General features: G+C 28.8%; 1 protein-coding gene across 1 annotated transcript; it reads left to right on the top strand.

The window, feature by feature from the left end:
• Positions 1-1,906: 1,906 nt before the first annotated feature.
• LOC136975057 (domesticated amidase effector 2-like) lies at positions 1,907-23,764 on the top strand. Its single transcript, XM_067270052.1, has 4 exons — positions 1,907-1,980; positions 2,905-3,059; positions 21,074-21,193; positions 23,530-23,764. Exons 1-4 carry the CDS (start codon positions 1,929-1,931, stop codon positions 23,632-23,634), a joined length of 432 nt encoding a protein of 143 aa, XP_067126153.1. The 5' UTR covers positions 1,907-1,928; the 3' UTR covers positions 23,635-23,764.
• Positions 23,765-23,992: the final 228 nt, after the last annotated feature.

The following is a 23,992-nucleotide window of genomic DNA, read 5'->3' as shown; positions in this document are numbered from 1 at the left end:
TTAAACGCTTATTCAGGATGTAATTCGTCTTTGATCCTTTCAAATTTTTTAAAAATTATACAGAATTAAATTGAAATATTAGTGAATTTAATAAAAAGTAAGGCAAAATTAAAATGTAATTTTACACTAAATATTTTGAAATTATAAGGAAAATGTTCTCACAAGTAGAGAGAGACAGAGAGGCCTGAATCATTAGAATCGGATTCTCCCTTACACACATACAAATTAAACAAGCTAAAGCTGAAGTCCTTTCGGTAGGAGTGTAGGACTTTACGATTTTCAATTTATTGTTATTTTATAGACAAAGAAAGGCCTATTACACGTTACAGCTTAGGGTGACAAAAAGTCTAAATCCGACCCCCTTTGCTCTAATATAATTTCAATTCATTTCTTTATAGTATTTACCTACTTTAATGATAAATATAGCCCAAGAAGCAATATTTATTGGTATATTTAAGATTAGGAGACGAAAAAAATTATTTAAATCCGTCATAAATTTATACGGACGAAACCGTCTTATAAGCTTAGAAATTTTAAAGTTGTTTTTAAACTCGTTCAAAATCTATAATACTGTATATAATTATGAAAACGAAAACTTTCTCTTCTTTTTTATTTATTTATTTATTCAACAAGTGACGTATATTGGTTAAATAATCGGATATTGCTACAGCTATATTAACTACATACCACGTGATCAAATGACGTCCGAAGATGGGGTCGTCGCCTATAGCAACGGCAATCCAACAACTCGCTCTGAATTAAGTCGGTTTATCCGTACATGTAAAGACGAAAATATTATCATTATTATATTATAGAGTACCTTTAACATTGTAAAAATGTATACAATAAAACAAAAGAGCGAACACTACAAATGACAAATTATTTATCGTATTTTATTCGAGAAATGTTATTTAAAACAGGAAACGAATTTAATAATTAAGGAAACACGACCGATATATCTGACCGAAAATCAATTATTTTACTGGTATTTTATTTATTTAAAAAGAAAGGTAAATCCCAATTTGTTCAATAATAGCAAAAGTTGTAGTCTATGCATCGGAGCAAATATAGAACATGTGACTACTGACATTTAGGTCTGTTTTTAAAAAGGTGAATTGCATCATTGATTACTTGTATTCTACAACGATTGTTCATTGTCAAACTTTTAATTATTTAAATACTACTTATCATCCAGATAATTAAATATTAAAATGTCTAAAGATCTAATCTAATAAAGTTCGCTTTAGGAAACTATTATCTAGAGATACACACCTATAAAAGTTTCGACAACCGAAATTTTATTCATTTAAGTTATATTGAAAGAATATAAATAAAAAAAATTGTTTGGGTTTTCCAAATACGAGTTTATAAAGTAATATTATTAGTAAAAATTCTCCTAATTTTAATAATTTTTTTTTTTTTTTTTGTATAAAGGGAAAAGAGAAACAAAAATTATATTAGAAGTTTACTTGCTATAATAACAAAAGGAACAATTTACGAATAGTAAATTAAAAATTAATCACTAGTAAATTGATTAATTGTTGTAGATAAGCAATTGTTATTAAGTTCTACATCACCAGATGTTTCCTAACGTATCGATTTTGATACTCTTCTACAAGAAGACGAGAACTGAAGAAACATTTTCTCAATATTTGGTAATAAATTACAACAAATTATTATTTGTAATTTTATAATAAATATTTATATACAGATGTGTATCCTTCCGAAAAAGATAAATCGTTTCGTATCATGTTTTAACCTATAATTGCGACAAAGCGTGACATAGCAGATTCATTTCGTATATCGACATAGATATTCTTTTATGAATGCTTGTATTGATGAGAACTGAATCAGGAAGAAACGATACAACGATTATAGGATTTCGTGTTATCAGATAAAATCTCTTTTAAATTACATTTATTGGTTAAATGTTCTATCGTATACAGATATGCATTCTATTATTGTTCGTTCTAATACACGGTAAGTAACCATGTTATATTGTTTATTTAAATTTTGATCCACTGTAAAATTTAAAAACATATATATATTATAGGTTACATGATTATATAAATATAACATACCATCGCTTATATACGGTGATAGGTTATATTTATGTGATTATTTAACCTATAATATCTGTAATGCTTATATATAAGATATAGGGACTATAAAAATCTTATATCAAGATTATTTCATATTTTAAAAATTAGCTTTGCTTGTAAATAGAAAGGAAATTAGCTCAATAAGTTATATACATACGTAGACATTGTCTAAGTTATGCGACAAATGGCAGAATTAGGCTACATGTTTGAAAAGTCTCGTTTTATTTATCTTCTATCGTTACGTATATGTAACATTTACGAGCATGTATCCTTATTTTTATTAAAAATTTAAATATATTACTGTATAGAAAATAATATATAAAACATTTAAAACTAGAAGCTGTTTTAGTTTCCAATTTTTAAATAATTCTTGATAATAACAACTACCATTTGTAGAATTTAATGTATAGAAAAAGACATTAAAATTTATAAAATATTATATTTGGTATTTTATTTCAACCAATATTTTATAAGAAGCAACATCGAATTGTATTGATCTCAAATATTCTTTAATATCCATTGGTATATTATAGCTAAAGGGAGGGAGAAGAAATGTATTGGATAACGTATGCACATCTACTGAATTTATTCTGCATTCAGAATTATATCATTTAAATAATATGATATATATATATCATACTTGAGAGAAATATTTTATATAAATTTTACTGAAATTCAAAGGAATATAATAGAATGATAAATTTGATATGAATATATTTTAATACTAATTTTTTAAAATAAATATTTAAAATATTTAACGAAGTGTCCATAAATTATAACAATTTTTAATTCTTATTTTTAGGTTTAAAATGTTATATCAGGTGTCAAAATCCTGTACCTTATTCTCGGAATATATGGCTTAGTGTAACGTGTTCTAGGAATGCTGTTGGCCTCTTACGGAGATTGTGTTCTTCTCTTAGAAGCCGTTCCACTACAGAGTGGAAAAAAGGAGAACACGTGAGTATAAAAAGTGCTTTTTTCGAGCACCATAGTGAATTATGAAATTTAGTTTCTCCCTGATTCGCGTAAAAAACGGGGAAAAGATATAAATAAGAACTTTTTTCTGAGTTAGCTGATTCATTTTTAATAAAATTTCAACTAAAATACCTTGCTTTCTTATTTATTTATTTATAAATAGCAGATTATCTGTAGAATATTTATGCAAATTCGATAATTTCGATTTTATAATTTAAAATTGGTTAAGAATTAATTAATAATTCATAAATTCTTAAATTATAAATTCAATTTTTAATATTATAATATTAGTTAATGAATTCCTTAACACTAGAATGTAGAGTAATTATATATATTGAAAACAATGCCCGTTTTAAGGACCCCTTAAGTTTTTTAATAGTTTTGGACTTAGGACACCTTGAAATGTCGAGAGATGTAAAAAAAAAAAAAAAAAAATTGGGGGTAATTTCTGTGTATGGATATTAGTGTGGGTGTGTGGGGGTACGATTTTATTCACCTTCTTTGAAGCTTAATAACTACTGTACTCTTTGTCAAAATTTTCTGAAATTTTGCAGGGATGTTTGTGTATTAGGAGGATTGATGCTATTAAATTGTGGTGGTTAAAGGTCGACGGGATGGAAAAGTATAGGGAGTCGTATCATATCTCGGATTTAATGACGATTTTACTGGTTATTAGCATTTACAATTTTTTTTATAAAACCCATCCCTACCCTTAAAATTAAGCTTTTTGTCCTTTTATAATAATTTTAAAAACAATTTTTAAAAATAAAATACGATAACAGATGGCGCCAGATGCAGTTTTAAATGTAACCGGGAAAGTTAAGCAACTCTTTGCTGGAATTTATTTTTGGTTTGCTTGTTATCTGGGGGCAGAAATCTTTAATCCTTACGTGACTTTTCCTATGTATTAATGATTAATAATTCATTCAGTTTTAGCATATTATCATCCCAGAGATTTTTGTTTAAATTATTTTAATCAATTAATAATTTAATTGTCAATTTATTTTAAACTGCAGTAATTAACAAATAATTTATGGATTTCTTCATCACTAAAATCTTAATAATACTCTTAGTAGTAGTAAACAATGCCATTTTATGATATATTTGGCTTCTAGATCGACTTTAAAAGCATTCGTAATTATTATCTATTATTCAGTAGGAGTGTAAAACAATGTTTTTTTTTAAGTAGAGTAAAATATTTCATACACTCGCACACACAAATGTCTTTTATAGGCTATAATATTATAATAAATAATACTTTCAACTATATAATGTTACAGAGCTATAAAACCTATAACAGCACAGAACTATGTAATAAAACACAGACACAGGTATTAAAAAAGTATTAAAGCGTCGTGTAGTTATAATAGTCGTAAAGCAAAGTTATGTATGTATGAATATGTACTGTACATAATATATACAGTACACCTCGCTTTACGACCGTTGTGAATTATGACTAGATAAATTATTATTTTCAGGACTTATGACACTGACCTTTCAGGAACTTTCAGGTCATATGCTCAGTGACACAATGCTTTCAGGAAATAGTTAAGTCGTAAAAGCGGGGTGTATATCCTTTCTCAAAAATGATGTCAACGTTTCTAAAAGTTACCTATGTATTATATAACGTTAATAAATAGTCTCAATAGAAAACATCTTATATTCCTCCCCTAATCACTTATATATCACGAAATAAAGGTAATATTTACTTATATATCTTCTGATATAGAATTTTGTGATGGAAATATCCTGACCAACTTTAAGAGGCATCAATAAATCAAATAGGCTCTATTTCAAATAGAAATTGATCAAGAAACATTCTGGTAAACAATCGTGTACAAAAGGACGTTAATTAAAATGATAAAATATTCATAAATGTTTCTATGTATCTGTAATCGAAATTATAATTAATCTTTAAGAATTTAAATAAAGTTAATTACAAAACTTCATACAATTTAATTATTTATCAAAGAAAGAATGAATGGAAATTATAATTTGTAAAAATTGATTTAAAAGAAGTCAACGAAAGGTCATTTTCAACTAAAATAATGAATATAATTCTTGCTACTTTATAAAATATTAAACAATAGATTACGTGGAACGGTACCGGTATATAAAAATCATTATTATCTTTAATACAATTATTAACAGAGAAATTTCTGTTCTCGACATGCATTGCATTTGCGACAGAGAAGCGAAAAATAAAATTGATTTAAATATATATTTTTAAAATACCTTAATTTAAATGTCACCACTTACGTAAAGTATATTCACGAAAGATTAAAAATAAATGAAAATATATAAGATGTAAGTAAATACCTTACGAAAACATATTATTCGTACACCTAATTACTATTAAGCATGAAATGCGCAAACAAATAATATGTAATGTTAAATTTAATAAATATTTAATTTTAATATGTGCTTATGTATATTTACTTTATATATAAAATATATAAAGTAAATATTTATGGAAATGTAAATACTGAATTATACGACAGAGGGTAATGTTTACGTACAATTAACGGACTTTTCGTTAACTGTATGAGCAAAAATATGTGTAGATAAATTGAAACTTTTTTGGGTCACCGTAAAATGAACGGCGTATAATTCTCAGCTTATTCAAAATACAAAAATGAAAATCTTTTTCGTTTAATGTACTGTAAACTATTCTATCATCAATAGCAAGCGAGCTCTTTGTCAATAGTCGGCCATGTTTTACTGTCAGATACGGCTATAAATATAACCACGTGTGATACACGAATATAAATATAATCACGGGCATTCGAGAAGAAGAAAGCATGGCTGACAATTCAAGATCTTTGATCAAAAGACTTGAAGTAAGCTGTCACATAATCATCAGTCAATGTATGATGCTTCAGTAATCAATGTAATAGGTCAATAATTAATAATGTAGGGTGATTCAGTAAGGGTTGCAAGATTTATTTTGTTAATAAAAACTTCATTTTACCTCGGAAATCAATTTTTATTAAACCAATGTAATCCTGAGGGATGGGAAATTAGGAGTGGAAGACAATATTGTGAAAACGGCCGCCTCTACTTTTCTTGCAGACTATTGATCTTTTGGTGGCATTTTTTGAGATACTGAGCTCTATTTCGTCTTGAAGATGTCTTTCAGGTGTTCCGTAGTTTCTGGATTGTCGGCGTACACTTTCTCTTTCACGTAATCCAAAGAAAGAAGTTCAACAGTGTTGGAAACGAAGACGAAAATGCTGTAACAGTGAATGGTAAACGATGTCGTGACGCGATCACCAACTTTTTATGGCCAGAACTCGATAATATCGACGTGAGTGACATGTGGTTCCTGAAGGATGGTGGCGAAATGTCACACAGCGCGTGAAACTTTGCACTTTTTGCATGGAAAATTCCCGGGTCGCGTAAACTCTCGAAACGGTGATATCAACTGGCCTGCCAGATCTTGCGACTTTGACTTGTCTTCCACCGCTAATTTCTCATTTCGCAGGGATACATTAACCAAATAAAAATTGAATTTCGAGATAAAATAAAGTTTTTATTAATAAAACAAATCCTGCAATTCTTACCGAATCACCTTGTACAATTTATAAATATAAACACATAAAAAACTGAAATATGCTTCTTAAATAAACTGTTTATCTGGGAGGCAGTGACTAAAACTGCTACGAAACAAACTAGAATAGTTGAAGGAAAGTGAAAAATAATCGGCTTATCAATTGATGTTCTGAGCTGACTTATAAGAGAAGAGGTAACAATATTCGTATGAAGAGAAGTACTAATTCTCATTATGAAGAGAAAAGTAGATAGTGGATATTAATAAAGTGCGAAGAGAGCTATATAAATTGAAATGGCATACACCACTTTAATTATTCACCGTACTAATCGCTCTGACCGATGTTACCGCCCTGTCTAGCCTGGCATAAGAAACATCAGTTTTGGTTCATAGATCAATAGGAAACAACGCTTTGTATTAATGAATCGTAATTATCGGTCCATCATTCTGTCAGGCGTATCTATGATACCAAATGCCGAGAGAATACTACCTGCTAAATTTCATCATTTCAAAAGTTAAGGGAGTTTAAGGTATCTGAATCTCTGCCATTTTTCTGTTCCTGGAACTTAAGATGACTTAATGATGAGATATACGTATTATATTTTAATAGCTTTATTTAAGGAATTAAATACAAGATTTATATTAAAATTACTTCGAATTATTGTGTACAAAGTAAAAATTTAACCTTAAAATAAACAAAAATTAACAAGAAAATATATAATGCTTATAACGTTATAAATCATGGACCTCAATACGAAGAAAATAAATACTCCGATGACTAATTAAAGAAAATTATTATCCTTAACGTATTACAAAAAAATCCAGCTACGAGTTGCGTAACTTTCCCGGCTAAATTTTAAAATTGTGTGTGGCGACATCTGTTGTGATATTTAAAAAATTTATATTAATTATTATAAAACGGAAAAAAAGGCTTAACTTTGAGGGTACAAATAAGTTTTATAAAAACTTGTAAATGCTAATTACGAATAAAATCTTCATTAAGTCCGATTCCACTCGAGATATGACAAGTGACTCCCCTCTATCTCCCTACTTTCTTGACCTTTAACCTTTAAAATTTAATAGCATCAATGCTCCTAATACACAAACCTCTTTGCAAAATTTCAGAAGGTTTCGAAAAAAGGCATAGGCATTATTAAGCTTCAAATTGGGTTAACAGAATCGTGTCCCTCCACACATTAATATTCATCCGTACAGAAAACCCTCCGAATTTTTTTTGAATTTTTCGACTTGTTATATATTTATAGCGTGTAAAGTATTTTTAAAATATTCATTCATACTACAATAGAGTAAATTAGTCAATACAAATGTTATATTAATAGAGTATTGTAATTAACCATAAATTCAATTAAGTTTATTGACTCTAGATGAAATAATAGAGAATAGAGTTAATTAAAATGGGTATCGGCTTACTATAACGATCGATTTTATATGGGCTTATTGTTTGTTTTATTGTATAAAGAAAGGTACCAGATATATGTGTATGTGTAACATATACATTTGTTATATATTATAAACATAACGTAACTTGTGTGTGTACATACCTAGTATATACTAGAATTAAATTACACTCTTCTTTTATCTGATAAGATACAAAAAATTTCAGACAGGACATCTTTCGAAATATCATAAGATCAATAGACCCACTTATTTATAAACACTATTAAGATTGATTACTGTGTTGCCTAGTCTTGTGTTGTAATAATATCAAGTTACGTGCTTCATATGGTGAGACAAAGTAAAAATATAATAAATTCAATAACTGGGTATTATATTTTTCAACCTCTTCAAAATTAAACACATTTTTATATTATATTCATCTTTATCAAATTAATTTGTAACTTTTTCTACAAGATATGGTCCTGATTAATAAATAATAAATATTTTATTATATAAACAACATATTAAAATATTTTGTAACATAATATTTTGTTTTCCTACGTAAGCATCCTCCACTTAAAAATCTAAAATTACATTAATTTTTCCCAGTCTCCATTGTAAATACACTTTAAAGTATATAAGTTTCACGTAAGAAAACTTTTTAGTAATTAATTCAATTATTCATAAGTAGATACGTCGATAAAATTAATGCTGCATGAATCCGTATTAAATATATAGTTTATCACAATATTAATTTTTAAACTGTCAACACAAATAATATATTTTTTTTATTTGAAACTCACATTTAGTTCATTAGAATGTTTACTTTTCTAGTATTGTACATCGAATAAAGTCATTTTTCATTTACAGTAATTTTTCAACAAGATGTTTTCAAAACCATTATCAATACTATTCTAGATAATGTATATCCATCCTAATGATTCTAAAAAAATATCATTAGGATGGATATACATTATCTAGAATATGAATAATTCATGAAAAGAATGCTACTTTAACTTACTTTGTTTATCTAACAATTGACATAAATCTGACATCGAACACGAGTATTCAAAGCAATTACATTTTAGCAAATGTGACTTCGGAAGTAATGCATGAGCAGTTACGTTTAGACTTGAATTGTCCACCGTTTTTTAATTTAAATTGTAATTAAACTATATTATTTTTATAACTATTAAGATATAAATAAATTACGGAACTATTTTTTAGTATCCCGGAACAATAAAGCAGTAGGGAAAGTGCTCGTTTCCTTACTTCTTTATTGTTTCAGGTAATAAGAAAGTATCAAGTTTCTCAAGACGTACCAAGATATCAGCGAAGATTATGACTTGATGATGAGTTCTATTGTTATTAATTTCGATCAGGATACTTAGTTTCGAATTATAGATTAGAAACATAAATGTGCTGAAGGTATTACGAGTTTAATGAGTCTATTCAATGAGTTAATATCACATGACATTCTCAACACCTCAGAATTGCTACTGGCATAACTCGAAACTAAGCACTCTCGAGCATATAATTATCGTAAGATATTACACATGTCATAAAATTTAATAGCACCAATCCTCCTAATACACAAACCTCCCTACAAAAGACACTGGGGTTATTAGGCTTTCAAAGTGTGTGAACAAAATCGTGGTCCCATATACAAACATCCATACAAAAAAAAGAAAAAACCCCAATATTTTTTTTGAATTTCTCGACGTTTCAAGGTCCACCGATTCGAAAAATTTTAAAATCTTTCTCCATACTTTCTCTCTGTTATATTTATCAGCCAGGAAAGTAAAAATGTAGAATCAACAAAAATTTCAAGACTGTCTTGCCCAAATAAAATAACATTGAAAATAAAAATTTTAAACCAATTATTGCTTATATTTCAAGTTATAATATTGTTTTACTTATGAATAAAAATATAAAAAATCGTATTTAATTTTTTTCTCCAAAGCATAACGAATAGTGATCAATGCTACTAGTGAAGGACAGAAAATAACTATCCTCTATCTTTATATTCCGGCATTTACAAGGATTCTTAATATTGAATACTGCTGTTCAGAGGTATTTGATTACACGCTATTTTCTATATCCCAACAGACCGGGAATGTCATCGAAGAAATGAATAAGTATCAATAGTTGTTTACTACTGTACTGTACATTTTATGAACTACCGCTAATCTCTAAAGAATACCAACATGGGTGTAATGAATTACAAAGCAATTGACTCCGTATTTTCAGATATAATGCGTGAATTATACTTTCCGCTACAAGATTATATATGTATATATATATATTCCTTATTTAATATAAATAAAAAAGAGAAATCGATATATTTTGTAGCTTGCTTTTGAAACTGTATCATAATACAGTATATTGATCGAGCAGGAAAAGAGAGAGGGTGAGTCGAAGAATAATTTCCTTTCATATATTTGTGAAGTGTTTATAATAGTTGAAGTATAATACACGAAACATTAAAAAAAATCGATATTTTATTGTGTACCTAAATCGACTGCGAAGAATTCCTGTCATAAAACACTATAATATAAAACTAGAAAAGAAAAAGAGAGGGTGAACAGCCATCTCACCAAGGGTTGCCAGCGAGAGCATTTGGCCGGGGCCTACTGAATAGAAACAACTCTTAGTTTTATATTATTGATTTCTAATAAATCGACGATAAATAGTATTAATTAAATTATATTTTAATTTATAATACAGTAAAACTTGTGTAAATCGGAATCGCATGGTACCCAATCTTGCAGGTTTCCGTTTTCAACAGATCTTTTTTAAAACAGTAAATCGCTTCGTTCCGAAGAGTTTTTTCCGTTTTGGCAAGTTTTTGTTTTATTCAGATTCCGCTTTAGACAGGTTTTACCGGGTTATTGATCTATTAATCAAGTAATATCTATTAATAATTAGTAAATTGAATACCTTTTATATTCCATTCAGAACTTTTCACTCATTAGCATAATGTTATGTAAACTACTTTTTTGTATTTAGATTATAATGATGCAAAATAATTGTTTATTATACGAAAGTTAATAATAATTTCTCTTAATTAATTACTTTACTTAATCCATCAATGTCATCATAATTTGCATACATGAAATATCGGATTTCTATCTTATAATTCCACGTTCTCTAAGAAGTCCTTTAATTAATATTAAAACAGATTTACATGTTTTGATATTTATTAAACTTGAATCATTTAGTTATGAAATATCTTCGCTTAAATAAAAATTAATCTTAATAAAACCCTATTCTAACTAAATAACAATTTAATGTTAACGTTAGTGTCGAAGCATTACATTTAATTAATTAGAAATTAATTTAAAAAAATAAAATTATAAAAATAATTTCGTGTGTTAGCAGAATTAATAAATAAATAAATACATAACCTGTGTAAACAGGACTTGCATACCGAATATTTTCCCTTTTCCGGCAGAAAATTTACTGCCGTTTTACATGCCAGATTATATAATAATTACAATAAAACCTGTGTAAATTGGAATCTCACGGTTCCGAATATTTTTTTCCGGTTTGACAGGTTTCTGTTTTGAATGTGTGTTTTTTTAACACAGAAAATCGCCCCTTTCCGAAGAGTTTTGTACGTTTATACATGTTTTCACTTTATTCATCTCCGTTTTAGACAGGTTTTACTGTAGTTCTATTCTTGACTGTAATAAAAGAAAATCTTGTACTCTGATTAAAAGTTTATTGTTGATTTTTACATCAATATCCAAAGTAGAAAATCATTTTACTTCGAGTGTCGCCTGTTTTTGATGAATGACAGATGAAGAAGATGATAAAAGAATCTTCAGTTTCTTAAAAAGTATTAAACATTTATTGTTGTCCACGTATGTTACAATACTGTTTTCAGAATGAATTCCTCTTGCTTGTCATTTCCTTTCTTTTTCTCTGCCAACATCTCGATTTTTTCTGTTCTATATTTTATTTAAATAAACTTTTTCAAAGAAATTTAACATGAACGTGTTTATTCATATACCTTTACTACTTCATACGCTAGAAATACTGATAAATTTTCAAGGAAATTTCACACAATCCGACTATCAAGAGACTTGTGAACCTCAAGACTCGTGTACTCTTGTAAAATAAATACTTGAAAAGTATTTAAGTCTTGTAGAAAACAAATTGTTATTATTAATATATGATGATTTAAAAAAACTATTCCAAAAATTTACATCTAAATACATGTTAAGTATGTATGTAAAATCCAGTTATATATATGCTACGGTTAAATCGATAAATCTGATGAATATGCATAATAACCGATAGTTTTGATTGCGATAAATTATTCATGCTTTTGTAAAATTAATCACATTAACTTATATTATGAACAATAACCAGCAACCTCTGGTTAAAATGATAAATCTCATGTTTCTGTAAGTTTGAACCTGTCTCAGACGTACGGTTAAATGAGATGAGGAAGATGAGATGGGATGAAGACAGCTATAGAGGGCAATTCAGTGGAGAATTTTATTACTGATAAGATCAACAATATTAAGAAAGAGAGAGAAGATGCCAGAAGTGCATTGCAGGCTCAGGCAAAGAAGATGAGACAGAGTGTTTTCAAGGGGGCAAGATTGGAGACATTTTTAAACTGAGTTCCTGATGTAGATAGGGAAGGGGTAGTTCCAGGAACATTCTAGGGGTCATTCTTCGGATGTTGCTGATGGCGAGATTTATGAGATTGTCACTACAAAGGGCCGATTGGCTGAAAGTATTCGAGGCACAAGTTTGTCGTTTGTTGAGAGAATTTCATTTTACAAGAGGAATATTGTGTCACTTCGCGAGTGTGCCAGAGAATTGTGGTCAAGGGTACAAGAGATGCAACTGCAAGGAAAAAATGCCTTTCGACAAAATATGGCTGAAAACGCATGGAATATTCTGTAATTCAAAATGTCATGACAGTTTTGTCTGTTCCAACAAGTAGCGGATCGCCCGTTTAAAAATAGCAACAATAAAAATATCGTGTACTGTACTTTATAATTTATCACTTCAGCCGTAAAGGTTTGGTTGTTATATATATGGGATTCTAGTTATAACATATTCTCAACATCGTCAAGGATTTATAAAAACAGTAGGAGAAGGATTTAACGTGATACTAATAGTGCAAAAAAACAAGAAGACTTTCTAGTGTTTACATTGATTCAAAAATTCTGTCTGTAATGTGAAAAGAGCAATTCGTTAAAGTATTTACATGTATACAATTGAGCAAAATACGTTACAGGTTTAAAAAGGTCAGGGAGACCTAAAAGGATATGTGCAATATCAGGGGGAGTTGGTAGAAGGCAAATGGAATAATTTGTTAAGTAAGAAGTATACTTTAGAATTTTCTGCATTGAATTTTTCAAAAGTGATGGAGATGCAGAAGTCCAGATAGGTAAAGAGTAATAGATTACAGGCTGAATGTTAGTGAAGAATATTGCACGGAGGGTATTTTTAGTGAAGATTGTTTTAAAATTGCATCATATCATTTCGCGTGGAATATAAATTTTTTTGATTAAATTATCAACGAGCAAACTAAAGGCGAGTTTAGTATCAAATGCTATTCCTAAGGACAAGTTAGAGGATGCCAATTGTTTAATTGAATGTTAAAGTTGGGAGATAATCTGACAAGATTTAATATTTATGAAAAGATTTAATGTTTTAAGAGATTCGTTTAATTTATTTATATCATCATGTAATATTGTTTGGCAGGAATTAGCGATCTTGTTATCAGCGTAGTAGTTGATAGAAGAAGAGGTTATAAGAAAAAGTGATTTATTAATATAGCCAATGAAAAATAAATTGCTAAGTATAGAGCCTTGAAGTATACCTAATAATGAGGGGAATGCTTGAAACTGGAGATCACAAAGTTTTATTTTCTACGTATGCAATATGTAGAAATTATTAAGACAAGATAATATCCATTATGCAAACGTAAAACAATGTTCAACTATGGAGGGGAATAAGTGAAAGAAAATAGAAACCTTAATTACTTATAGTGGGAATTAAGTTGGGAATAAAGGTGCTAGATGATAATTCAATATCCTCACAGATTGTTGAAAAAGAAAATAAAGGAAAACGAAAAATATTAGTTACAAACATTGGTAGAAACAATTGAAAATTAACTAATACCTGGAAAAACTGTTATGTTTATCTTAATCTCAGGAAGAGCCACAAAAATTGAATAGCCTTACCTGGTTATTGTAGCACTTTTAAGGCAATTAGTATAAACAAAAACAAATTAGCTATATTAAGCATGGTTTAAATCAAAACTACTTTCTGATTATGCATATTTTTTGCATAATCTTTTGCCATATGTTATTAGAAATAATATTGATACAAAGAACATGTTATAAAATCTAAAGACAAGTTTCTCCATTCCTTATCATTTTCAGATGTATCACACTCTTGGTTTATCATATCTGGATTCAACTGGTTATAAAAACACATGCCACGTGGAGGGACAAAATAAGCCAAGATTCCTGACATCGTTTGGCTTTTCACCGATTTCGGGTAGAGTTGCCAAACTTTTGTTTCCAATTCACTCTTTAGGAATATTTATTTTTTTAAATCCTTCCAAAAATTTGTTAAAACCGATCGGGGCTAATGGCGTTTTTCTATTTCTCATTAAATGAGATATTAAATCCACAATGTGACTTCCTACAACTAGGTTACCACCGACTGTTAATTCGCCTTTTGTATTCCATCCGTAATGATTTTGTCCCAATTTGTCGATTAAATGCGGAATGTATTTTTCATATAACTGCGGCACAGATATACGGTATTTATTTGTTTAATAAATGCATCTCTCGCCTTTGTCGTTATGTCGGGTTTTTCTTCGAATGCTTCTTGTTTTTTTTGTCGGGGAACAACAGACACTCTGACAGGTTCTTTCTCTTTATGAACTGTTCTCTGGTATCTCGAAATCAATTGGCTTAATAATTCGACTTTACTATCATCGGGTATAAATCTGTACTTTTGAGTAATTCTTCGATATTATCACCAATTCTTATTTCAGGTTTTCTTCGATATTTTGCTAAAAATTCGTGAAGGACCAGAGCCATTTGCTTCGCCATTAAATTCTTTTTTCTGATTGCTTTACCAATTTGTCCTCCTGCCATAGACAAAAGCGGTGCCAGTAGAAAAGGAAAGAATCCACCTGATTGATTAACCAAAATTTTTTCTTGGTATTTAAAGGAAAGTGTTTTTCACTTCATTTCCCGATTATATTTTTATATTTTCGTAATTTATGGACATCGACAGGTATATTTCCACTCCGTAAATTATCGCATATGTCACACAAAACTTTAACTTGATCGGGAGTAGCTTCTTTCAATATTACTCTTTGTTGAGTAGTAGTAGTTTTGGCTAAAAGCGCCAACATCTGATATTTAGAAAAATTATTATATGTGGTAGCTGTTTTATACGTTATGTAAATGTATGCCTCTTTAATCCAAATAGACAATTTTTCGGTAGGCTTTCTCACAGCTATCAGGTTAGGTACTTCTTTTATTGAAATTCACATATGCATTTCGGGCTTATTTAACATCTAAGCCCCTCTTCAGTGTAATGCAAACAAGGCAGAGCAACGTCTTTCAAATTTTTTCGATACACCCATATGATACTTCTGGTTATGTTTTCTTTAAAAACTTTGTGGGTTTTATCGTCATATTTTAAGAAAACCTTTTAAGGTCATCCGATACATACTCATGTTTTTTAAGAAAACATAACCAGAAGTATCATATGGGTGTATCGAAAAATTTGAAAGACGTTGCTCTGCCTTGTTTGCATTACACTGAAGAGGGGCTTAGATGTTAAATAAGCCCGAAATGCATATGTGAATTTCAATAAAAGAAGTACCTAACCTGATAGCTGTGAGAAAGCCTACCGAAATTAATTGTCTATTCGGATTAAAGAGGCATACATTTACATAATGATAATTTTTCTTTACATTCTTCGTTTTATCGGTAAGTATATCCAAAAAATACCTTGTTCATCTGGAAAACACGAATCCCGCACCGAAAGTTTCTTGTCTGTTTTAGGGTGAAAATCCAATAACAAATAACCAAATTCCTTTTCTGACGCTTTTTTATACGCATCCGTAAAAAATTACATTTATCGGCAAAAGCTTGCCGCCCCAAACAACTTACTTGACTTTCGCCGCGATTATTTCAAAACAAAATCAAATAATGCGTACTTAAAGTTATATCTCTCATAATTCTATTTCTTGGAAACAAATTTTGCATTATCAGGATCACGCTTACATTATAATGATGAGACAGTGTCGTAAACAGGAAGGCAGTTTTTGAACTGAGTTCGTGCATCAAATCATCAATTATTATTAAATCCCATCCTTGCACAGATTCGGGTAGGCCGTACGTGAATGTAATATCTTTTTCGTCGCGAAAAAAACGGCAAATATGCAGAATAACACCATAAAATTTTCTTTAATGATTTTATATAAATATTACAGCGAATAATTTTTCTTACTAGCGTAGTCTTTCCACATTGCCACGGTCCAGTGATTATACAGTTACTTGGATGCTTGAAATACATATCAATCGATCTTGTGAACTTTAGTAAATTTATAATGCTTTGATCCACAATTTATCTCTGTAAACATTAATATATTCTTTTTATTCTCTTCAACATAAACTTCATTCATAACATTGAACATTCTTTGAACGAATAATAATAATAAAACCGTATGCTTACATAACTGATCCTGGCGTTAAAATAAATTCTAACGAATCAAAAACCAACCAATCACATTTCTTATGTAATTAATTCGAATATTGTAAAAGGTAAGTATTTACAAACAGTATAGTTTATTTGTAATTTTATTTGTAAAAATTAATTTTGTGATTACTGCTGCTCAAACCTATACTACTCATGTTTATAGCAGAAGGATGCCCACTTCAGAAGGATGCTTAAATTTAAAGGAAATTTAAAGAGTCGATATTTTGAACCATGAATGTATTGCCTTTGATGGCTTCCCTGTTTTTGTAAAATCTTCGAAAGTGTTACTTCTCAGCACTGTAATTGTATGTGGTAGAGAACGGAACTATTATAATGATAGAAGATGGTAAGATGGCAAAAGTAATGACTTACGCGGTTTTGCACCGAACGTATGAATAACGTAATTATTTACGTTATCTCAATCCATACTTTGTCAATAGTGTAACATCATTCTTGAACAGAATTAAAGGCTAATTTTTTTCTGTAGGACGATGTGTAAATTTAAAAATCACTGAATATTTACTTACATTGGTCTTTCACCCACCCTTTCAATTGATTTCTGTGATACGTATTGAAAAATATTTCAATGCTGTTTATTTTTTAAAAAATTATTTTATTTTCTCGAATATTAAATTACTTTTCAAATTAACAACAAATTACCTGTGAACTGTTCGCATTGCAAACTACATTATTCTCAAATCACGTGATTTGGAGATACTATATACATTTTTTATTGATTGACGAACTACATTTTAGTGCCAATTCCACGGGCAAACGAGTGAAGGCACTAACTCAAAGTTTAATCAAATATTAAAAATCTAGCAATGTTAAATTTACCGATAACAAGAGTAAAATCTTCATTAAGCTTTACCCCACTCGAGATATGGCACACGACTCCCTCTATCTCCCTCATTCCTTTGACCTTTAACTAACAAAATTTAATAAAATCAATGTCCCTAATACACAAACTTCCCTTGAAAATTTCAGAAATTTTCGACAAAACGCGCAGGAGTTATTAAGTTTCAAAATGGATAATGAAATCGTGCTCAAAACATCCACAAATACAGAAAAACCATCAATTTTTTTTTTTTTTTTTTTCATTTCTGAGATGTTTCAAGATCCCAGAGTCCAAAATTTTAAAAGAATATAGAATCATTTTAAATAAGTAACATAATAATAACTAATGTTTACTCGTGTCCAAATACAAGAAGACAAGTATTTGGTTCCAATCCAAACACAGAAGAGACCCAAAATGGAGTCTTTTGACTCCATTTTGGGTCTCTTCTGTGAGGAAAAAGAAATCTTAAAATGATAAAAAGTAAAGTTTCTTCTAATAAAAAGTGCAAGATCGATTTTTATTTTATTTTATTGGTATTTTTCTGGCTTTCGAAGAAGAAACCCTACAATTTTGATTAGGAACCATCTCACCTCTCCCAGGCGTAATAGATATTCAGAATTGAATTTGAAAATATGATATTCGAAACAAAAACAAGTAGCTGTAATTTTTTCCAATAGCAAATTTAAAAAATAGCAATCATATTTATGTCTTTTCTTCTCTTTCAAATTGAAAAATATTGAATAAACTCTAAGGTAAACTGATCCATTGTTTACAAAGACCCTGGTAGATAATCATTTAGTGCATTTCATTTGAAGTAATATTTATTTTTAATATGTAAAAATATCTAAAATTAATTGGATTTCCAATTCTATTTAATGTTTATCTTAGTCGAATATTAAACATTTCATCAAGATTGTTAATATTACACAAGATATTTATTAGAAAACGCATTGATTTGATTGAAAGTTGTCGATTGTCTTTATTATAGAATTTTTCCCTTCTCTGTCTGAATTTTTTAAGATTTTTCTTTTATAAATTATAATATTAATTTAATAATTTTAAAAAATAATTATATTTTTTTTTATTAAAACTTCTAATATTCTATTATAAACAAATTTAATTGTGCTGCCATCTGTTAACTATTTTAGAAAACATATTTGGGTTTCTTCGCTTGTATTTAGGAAAATTGTTCATTTACTTTTTCTAAGGTGACGAGAACATTAAAATAATATTTAATGTTTTAAATTTCTTTTCTTTTTGTTTTTAAAAATGTAAAAACTTGACATTAAAATCCGAATTTTTATGGACCCATCGCATTTTTTACGTCAATTTTTTGGGGGTAAAATGTTCTTCACATAATAAATTTTCAGATAAATTTTAGATACAAATAAGGCGAATAATAATATGTATTCAGGGATGGGTATAAGAGTAAGGGAGCGCGATACCTCTTATGCAAAAGAATAAATACATTAAGAAAATATTATAATAATTACTTAATGATGTTTATGCGTTTCTCTAATAATTGAACAAAGATAAGCAAATCAAACGTTCTTATGTGTGTTTAGATCTTATTGGGCTTCGATTTACAAATTATAAACCTATACATTCCCATTGTCGTCCGTCTGTCCGTCTGTCCTTCGTTAGTCTCGAGAACGGAGTTAGATAGAAGAAAGTCGTAAAGAGATGTGAAAGGTTAGGTGTCGGAGGTCGCGATTAACTAAATACGAACTTCCGATCTGGTCCGGAAGTCACGTGAGTTTTCAAAATTTAAACAATGATTAATTAAATATTGCTGCCACGGTAGTATTAATTTTATGCATAAACATATTCCCGATACGCTCCTGGACTGTTTATGTTTCTATGTTAATACGTTTAATAACTACAGCGAGTGTACAGAGCAAATTTATCTTATGTCGATGTAATATTTATGTTATTAGCGAACAAACACCCACGACATACAGTACAACGGCGTCAATTTCGTGATTGTGTCGCTGATTTAAATAGAATATTTATATAATTACGGTTTAGTCGGGTTATATTTATATTAATTGGAGATTTTTGGTTAATTTCGTAGCTTAATTAGCTATTTTCGATTAGTTAGTTACTTGTTAATTATTTAAAATGACTTCTAAATCATCGCTTACGTTTATGGTATATATTATTACTTTCTCAAATGTTATTATATATACTTTCTCAAATGTTATTATATATATATATATATATAAAGGAGGGAAAGTATGACGATCAGTTAAAAATTAGCCCCCTCCCCAAGATTTTTACATTTTTTTAACTCAGAAACGTCGAGAAATGCAAAAAAGTTGGAGGTTTTATCTTTATGTATGTATTTTAGTGTGTGTGTGGGTGTGTGTGGGCAGGATTTTGTTTACCCAATTTGAAGCTTAATAACTCTCGTGCCTTTTGTCGAAAATTTCTGAAACTTTGCAGGGAAGTTTGTGTATTAGGGAGATTAATACTATTAAATTTTGATGGTTAAAAGTCGAGGGAGTGGGAAGATAAAGGAGGATCATGTATCATATTTCAAATAGGATCAGTCGTAATTAAGATTTTACTCGTTATTAACATTCGCAACATTTTTAAAAATATACTCATCTCTTTCTTCAAAATTAAGCTTTTATCCATTTTATAATAATTAATAATATAAAATGTTTTTAAAAATAAATCTCATAACAGATGACACCACAGACAATTTTAATTATTATTATTATTTTTTTTTACCGAGAAAGTTACGCAACTCAAAGCTTGCTTTTTATTATTATTTATTATCGTCCTCTACGTGTTCTATATTCTTAATCTTTTGTTTTACGAATATTCAATTAATTTTGATGAAATAATTCGAATAATTGATAATTTTTCTCTGTAAATAAAGCAAATTAAGTCAAATGGTTTTATTAGTTTATCCGAAATCCTGTTCATTTAATATCCCATTGATATGCCACTAAGGATCTCATATGGTTAGACGTTTTTATCATTCTTAGTAGACTATGTGATAATCTAATATTAGATTACATCCATTATTCAGTAGAGTAAAATGGGAGAGAGGAAAGAGAATTATCATATGGTTTCTAATACTTACAACTTTTATATTACAAAACAAAATTACTTTTTAAATCAAACTAAAAGATTTTCTGATAAAAAAGTTTTCAAATTAAACGTTTTATATATATATATATAATTTAATTAATTATTAATATGCATTATATAATTATGATGTATGGGCTACACATACAGGGTAGCCCAAAAATCAAAGGTTAACCAAGATATATTTTAACAATAGTTAAAACTAGTTGAGAACACTAAACGTATAACCGTTCTTTAACATTAAAATACGTCAACATTAGTAGATACTTGTGTGCTTTTTCGTTCCGAATTATCTTAAATTCTAATTATTTTTAAATTAAGAAGAAATAAATTATTGTAAACATTACTATTTAGGTGTTGTCTGGATGTTTTAAGATTCCAATATGGACTGCAATTGCTACGTTTCTTCGAGATGATGGCCTCTTTAGAGGTCACGCTGCTATTTTCGAATCTTGCGCTAATGATGGAATATGGGTGAGTTCTAATTTTCGTGTATTAATTTTAATACCATTTTTAAAAAAAATAAACAATAGGTTAGAATCAGGCCCTTGCTCACGAGTTTTAAAAGGGTAAAGCTTCTTAAATATTACTTTTATAAATCGGTCTTTACGTCAATAAGTTTTCTTCAATTTACAATTTAGTAATGAGATCATTTGCGTGTAGATTAATTGATCTTTCAATCATCACGATAACTCGAGATATTTCGAGAACTCTAGCTGAAATTTACGAATGATTTCACTTCTCAATACTAATTAACGTTTCTCCATTTTCGAGACATTAATTGACTTTAATTTATGATCCCAAATACTTCAACCAAATTATGTTATGGTACGATATTCATAATACCTAACCAGACATAAATTCGTCGGAAGAATGAATACGTCAAGCTCAATAGTAAAGTCAGTCGATGCTGTCAGGTAGATTAACCGGATCGATACGAAATTTTTAGACGAAAATATAAGAAACGTGTTCTTATAAAGAATTAAAAATAAATAAATAATTAACTTTTGTATCCAGTTTTTCTACCGTTAATTTAGAAAAATCGAAAAAAAATAAATAAAATAATATTACAGAATTTCAGGGTATGACATACCTTATTTTTACACTATAAATAAAAGAATTAGCTCTTCTCGGGAATTAAAATGAATAGAGAATTATAATTTTACATTAACTTTATCCTTCAACTCTATGTTCAAGGTCTGTCTGTTTGCTGTTTGCCTGTTCATCGTTGGATGTCCGTTATGATGTCATATGTTCGCTCTTTTTAAATTTAATTGTGTCTGATTGATGTTTATTATCCGTTCGTTCGTTTTACAGACGTTTTGCTCGTCTTGTTATTCGTTTGTCTGACTATTCGCTTGCCAAATGGTCAAGTTGACGAACACCCGTCTAGTTTACCAGATTTTTCTAGCTATCTGTCGAGTTTCTGCCTATCATTTTTCTAGCACAGTAGAGAAAAGTATAACTGTAAAAGTCATCTTATTTATAGATTTTTATCGCCTCATATCTAAATTAAAAATGATAATAAATTACATCTCGAAATATTAATTTAAATTTATTCATTTTTATAAGGAAGAATATGATATAGGTTGTCTTAATACGGTATTAGTGTTATAGTAGTATTGTACAGCAGTCCGGTAGAACTGAGCAGAATAAATAATTCAAAGCTACATTTATTGGTATTCTAAACATTCTCGACGATTATTTCTTTGTTTTATTATTCCGGAGATCATTCAATTATTAAAATCACTGAAACATTGTTTATTCGACTACGTCAGTCACTTACTAATCGAATAGTAAAGACAATAAAACACAGAAATAATTAGAATAAAGTGTGATAAATCGTATCACTTTGAGCATTATTCAGATGTCGATGGAAACTTTGATTGATAAACAAAAGCTAATGGTTATAGATTGTACCTCGTGTTTTAAAACATAAACATAATTAATTTAAAATATACGGTTCAAAATACAAGTTGAAGTACGTGTGGAGATAGAAAATGGTACAATTTATAATCACGTATTATGTACCGTACCCGTTATGTTATAAATTATATCCGTTAGAAAAGTTGACGTTCTAATACAAAATAAAGAAGGAAAGTTATTATAGTACAAAATATTTTAAATTGGGGGATAGCTTAAACTTAATATCAGCCTATTTCTCTTTGTTTACAGTTTCTTCTTTCTTTAACAATCTCATTACATCGATGTTTTCTCATCGACCTAATGAGATTGTTAAAGCAAGAATATCATAAACTGAAATCAGTTTCTAGAGAGACTAGTGTTACAGAATCTATATAGAATAACTTTAATTAAGAATGAAATACAGCAAAATTGTTATCGGAAAACACATTAACATCTTTTGATCATCTTTTGATCATCATTTATGCTTGTCTATATTTGTCACAATAAAATATAGACGAAAGGTGACGGTACAAATTATGAAAACGGAACGATATTTTCTTTCAACGTTCTTTTCTTGCCAACAAAAGAGATGTATTTCAAACGTTGTTGCACCGAATTATCATCATATGTGTTAACTGTTATGCTATATACATGATACACAACTCATACTTACACGTGAGAGAGCAGAGGTTGGCTTATCAACCACATTTTTTATTTGTTACAAGCGTCAAACGGTCGTTCGATCGGTGCGAAATTCGTTTTCTTGGTAAATCTGCAACACTATAGTTCGTCGCGACTTAAAATTAGGAAAAAAATATATAAACTGATATAAAAGATTTTTTCTGTTTTATATTCTAATTTGTTATCGATACTTAAATACTAATATAACTTTTTTCTTATGATAGGTCTATGATCAAACTCCATCATCTAGAATGATGAGAAGAAAATTAAAACGTATTCAGTTATCAAGTCCACACTACAATGCCGATAACTTTTATACTATTAAATAGAGAATATTTTAAATTATAAACTTAAAATTTATTTCACGAAATTCTTATAAATATTGATTAAATTGTACACATCTTATTGACAATTAGTGTGTATAATTTGTCTATTCTATAAAATAAATAATAATTAAAATTCAATTAATATATTTTTTTTCTGTTTAGCAATTTAAAATTGCAATTATAAAAGTATAAATATTAATATATAAGTATTCAAATATATCAAAATTAAATTAAATATTCTCCTGGATCAAGGGCCGATCAAATTATTAATCAAAATTGAATATCTTCTTATGCTATCATATTGGAAAATATTCAGTTATTGTATAGACCTTTAATAACTCCAAGTTCAAACGTGACTTTT

The sequence above is a fragment of the Centruroides vittatus genome, unplaced genomic scaffold (genome assembly GCF_030686945.1).
Source record: "Centruroides vittatus isolate TY-2023 unplaced genomic scaffold, ASM3068694v2 contig_361, whole genome shotgun sequence".
Taxonomy (NCBI): domain Eukaryota; kingdom Metazoa; phylum Arthropoda; class Arachnida; order Scorpiones; family Buthidae; genus Centruroides; species Centruroides vittatus.
This window is presented reverse-complemented; position numbering and strand designations above follow the sequence as displayed.

Bases quoted from the DNA above. Each gene is read 5' to 3' on its own strand.
- LOC136975057 (XM_067270052.1), top strand. From the start codon at position 1,929: ATGTTCTATCGTATACAGATATGCATTCTATTATTGTTCGTTCTAATA. The intron at 3,060-21,073 runs GTGAGTATAAAA...ATTACTATTTAG, and splicing joins AGTGGAAAAAAGGAGAACAC to GTGTTGTCTGGATGTTTTAA. The intron at 21,194-23,529 runs GTGAGTTCTAAT...TTCTTATGATAG, and splicing joins GCGCTAATGATGGAATATGG to GTCTATGATCAAACTCCATC.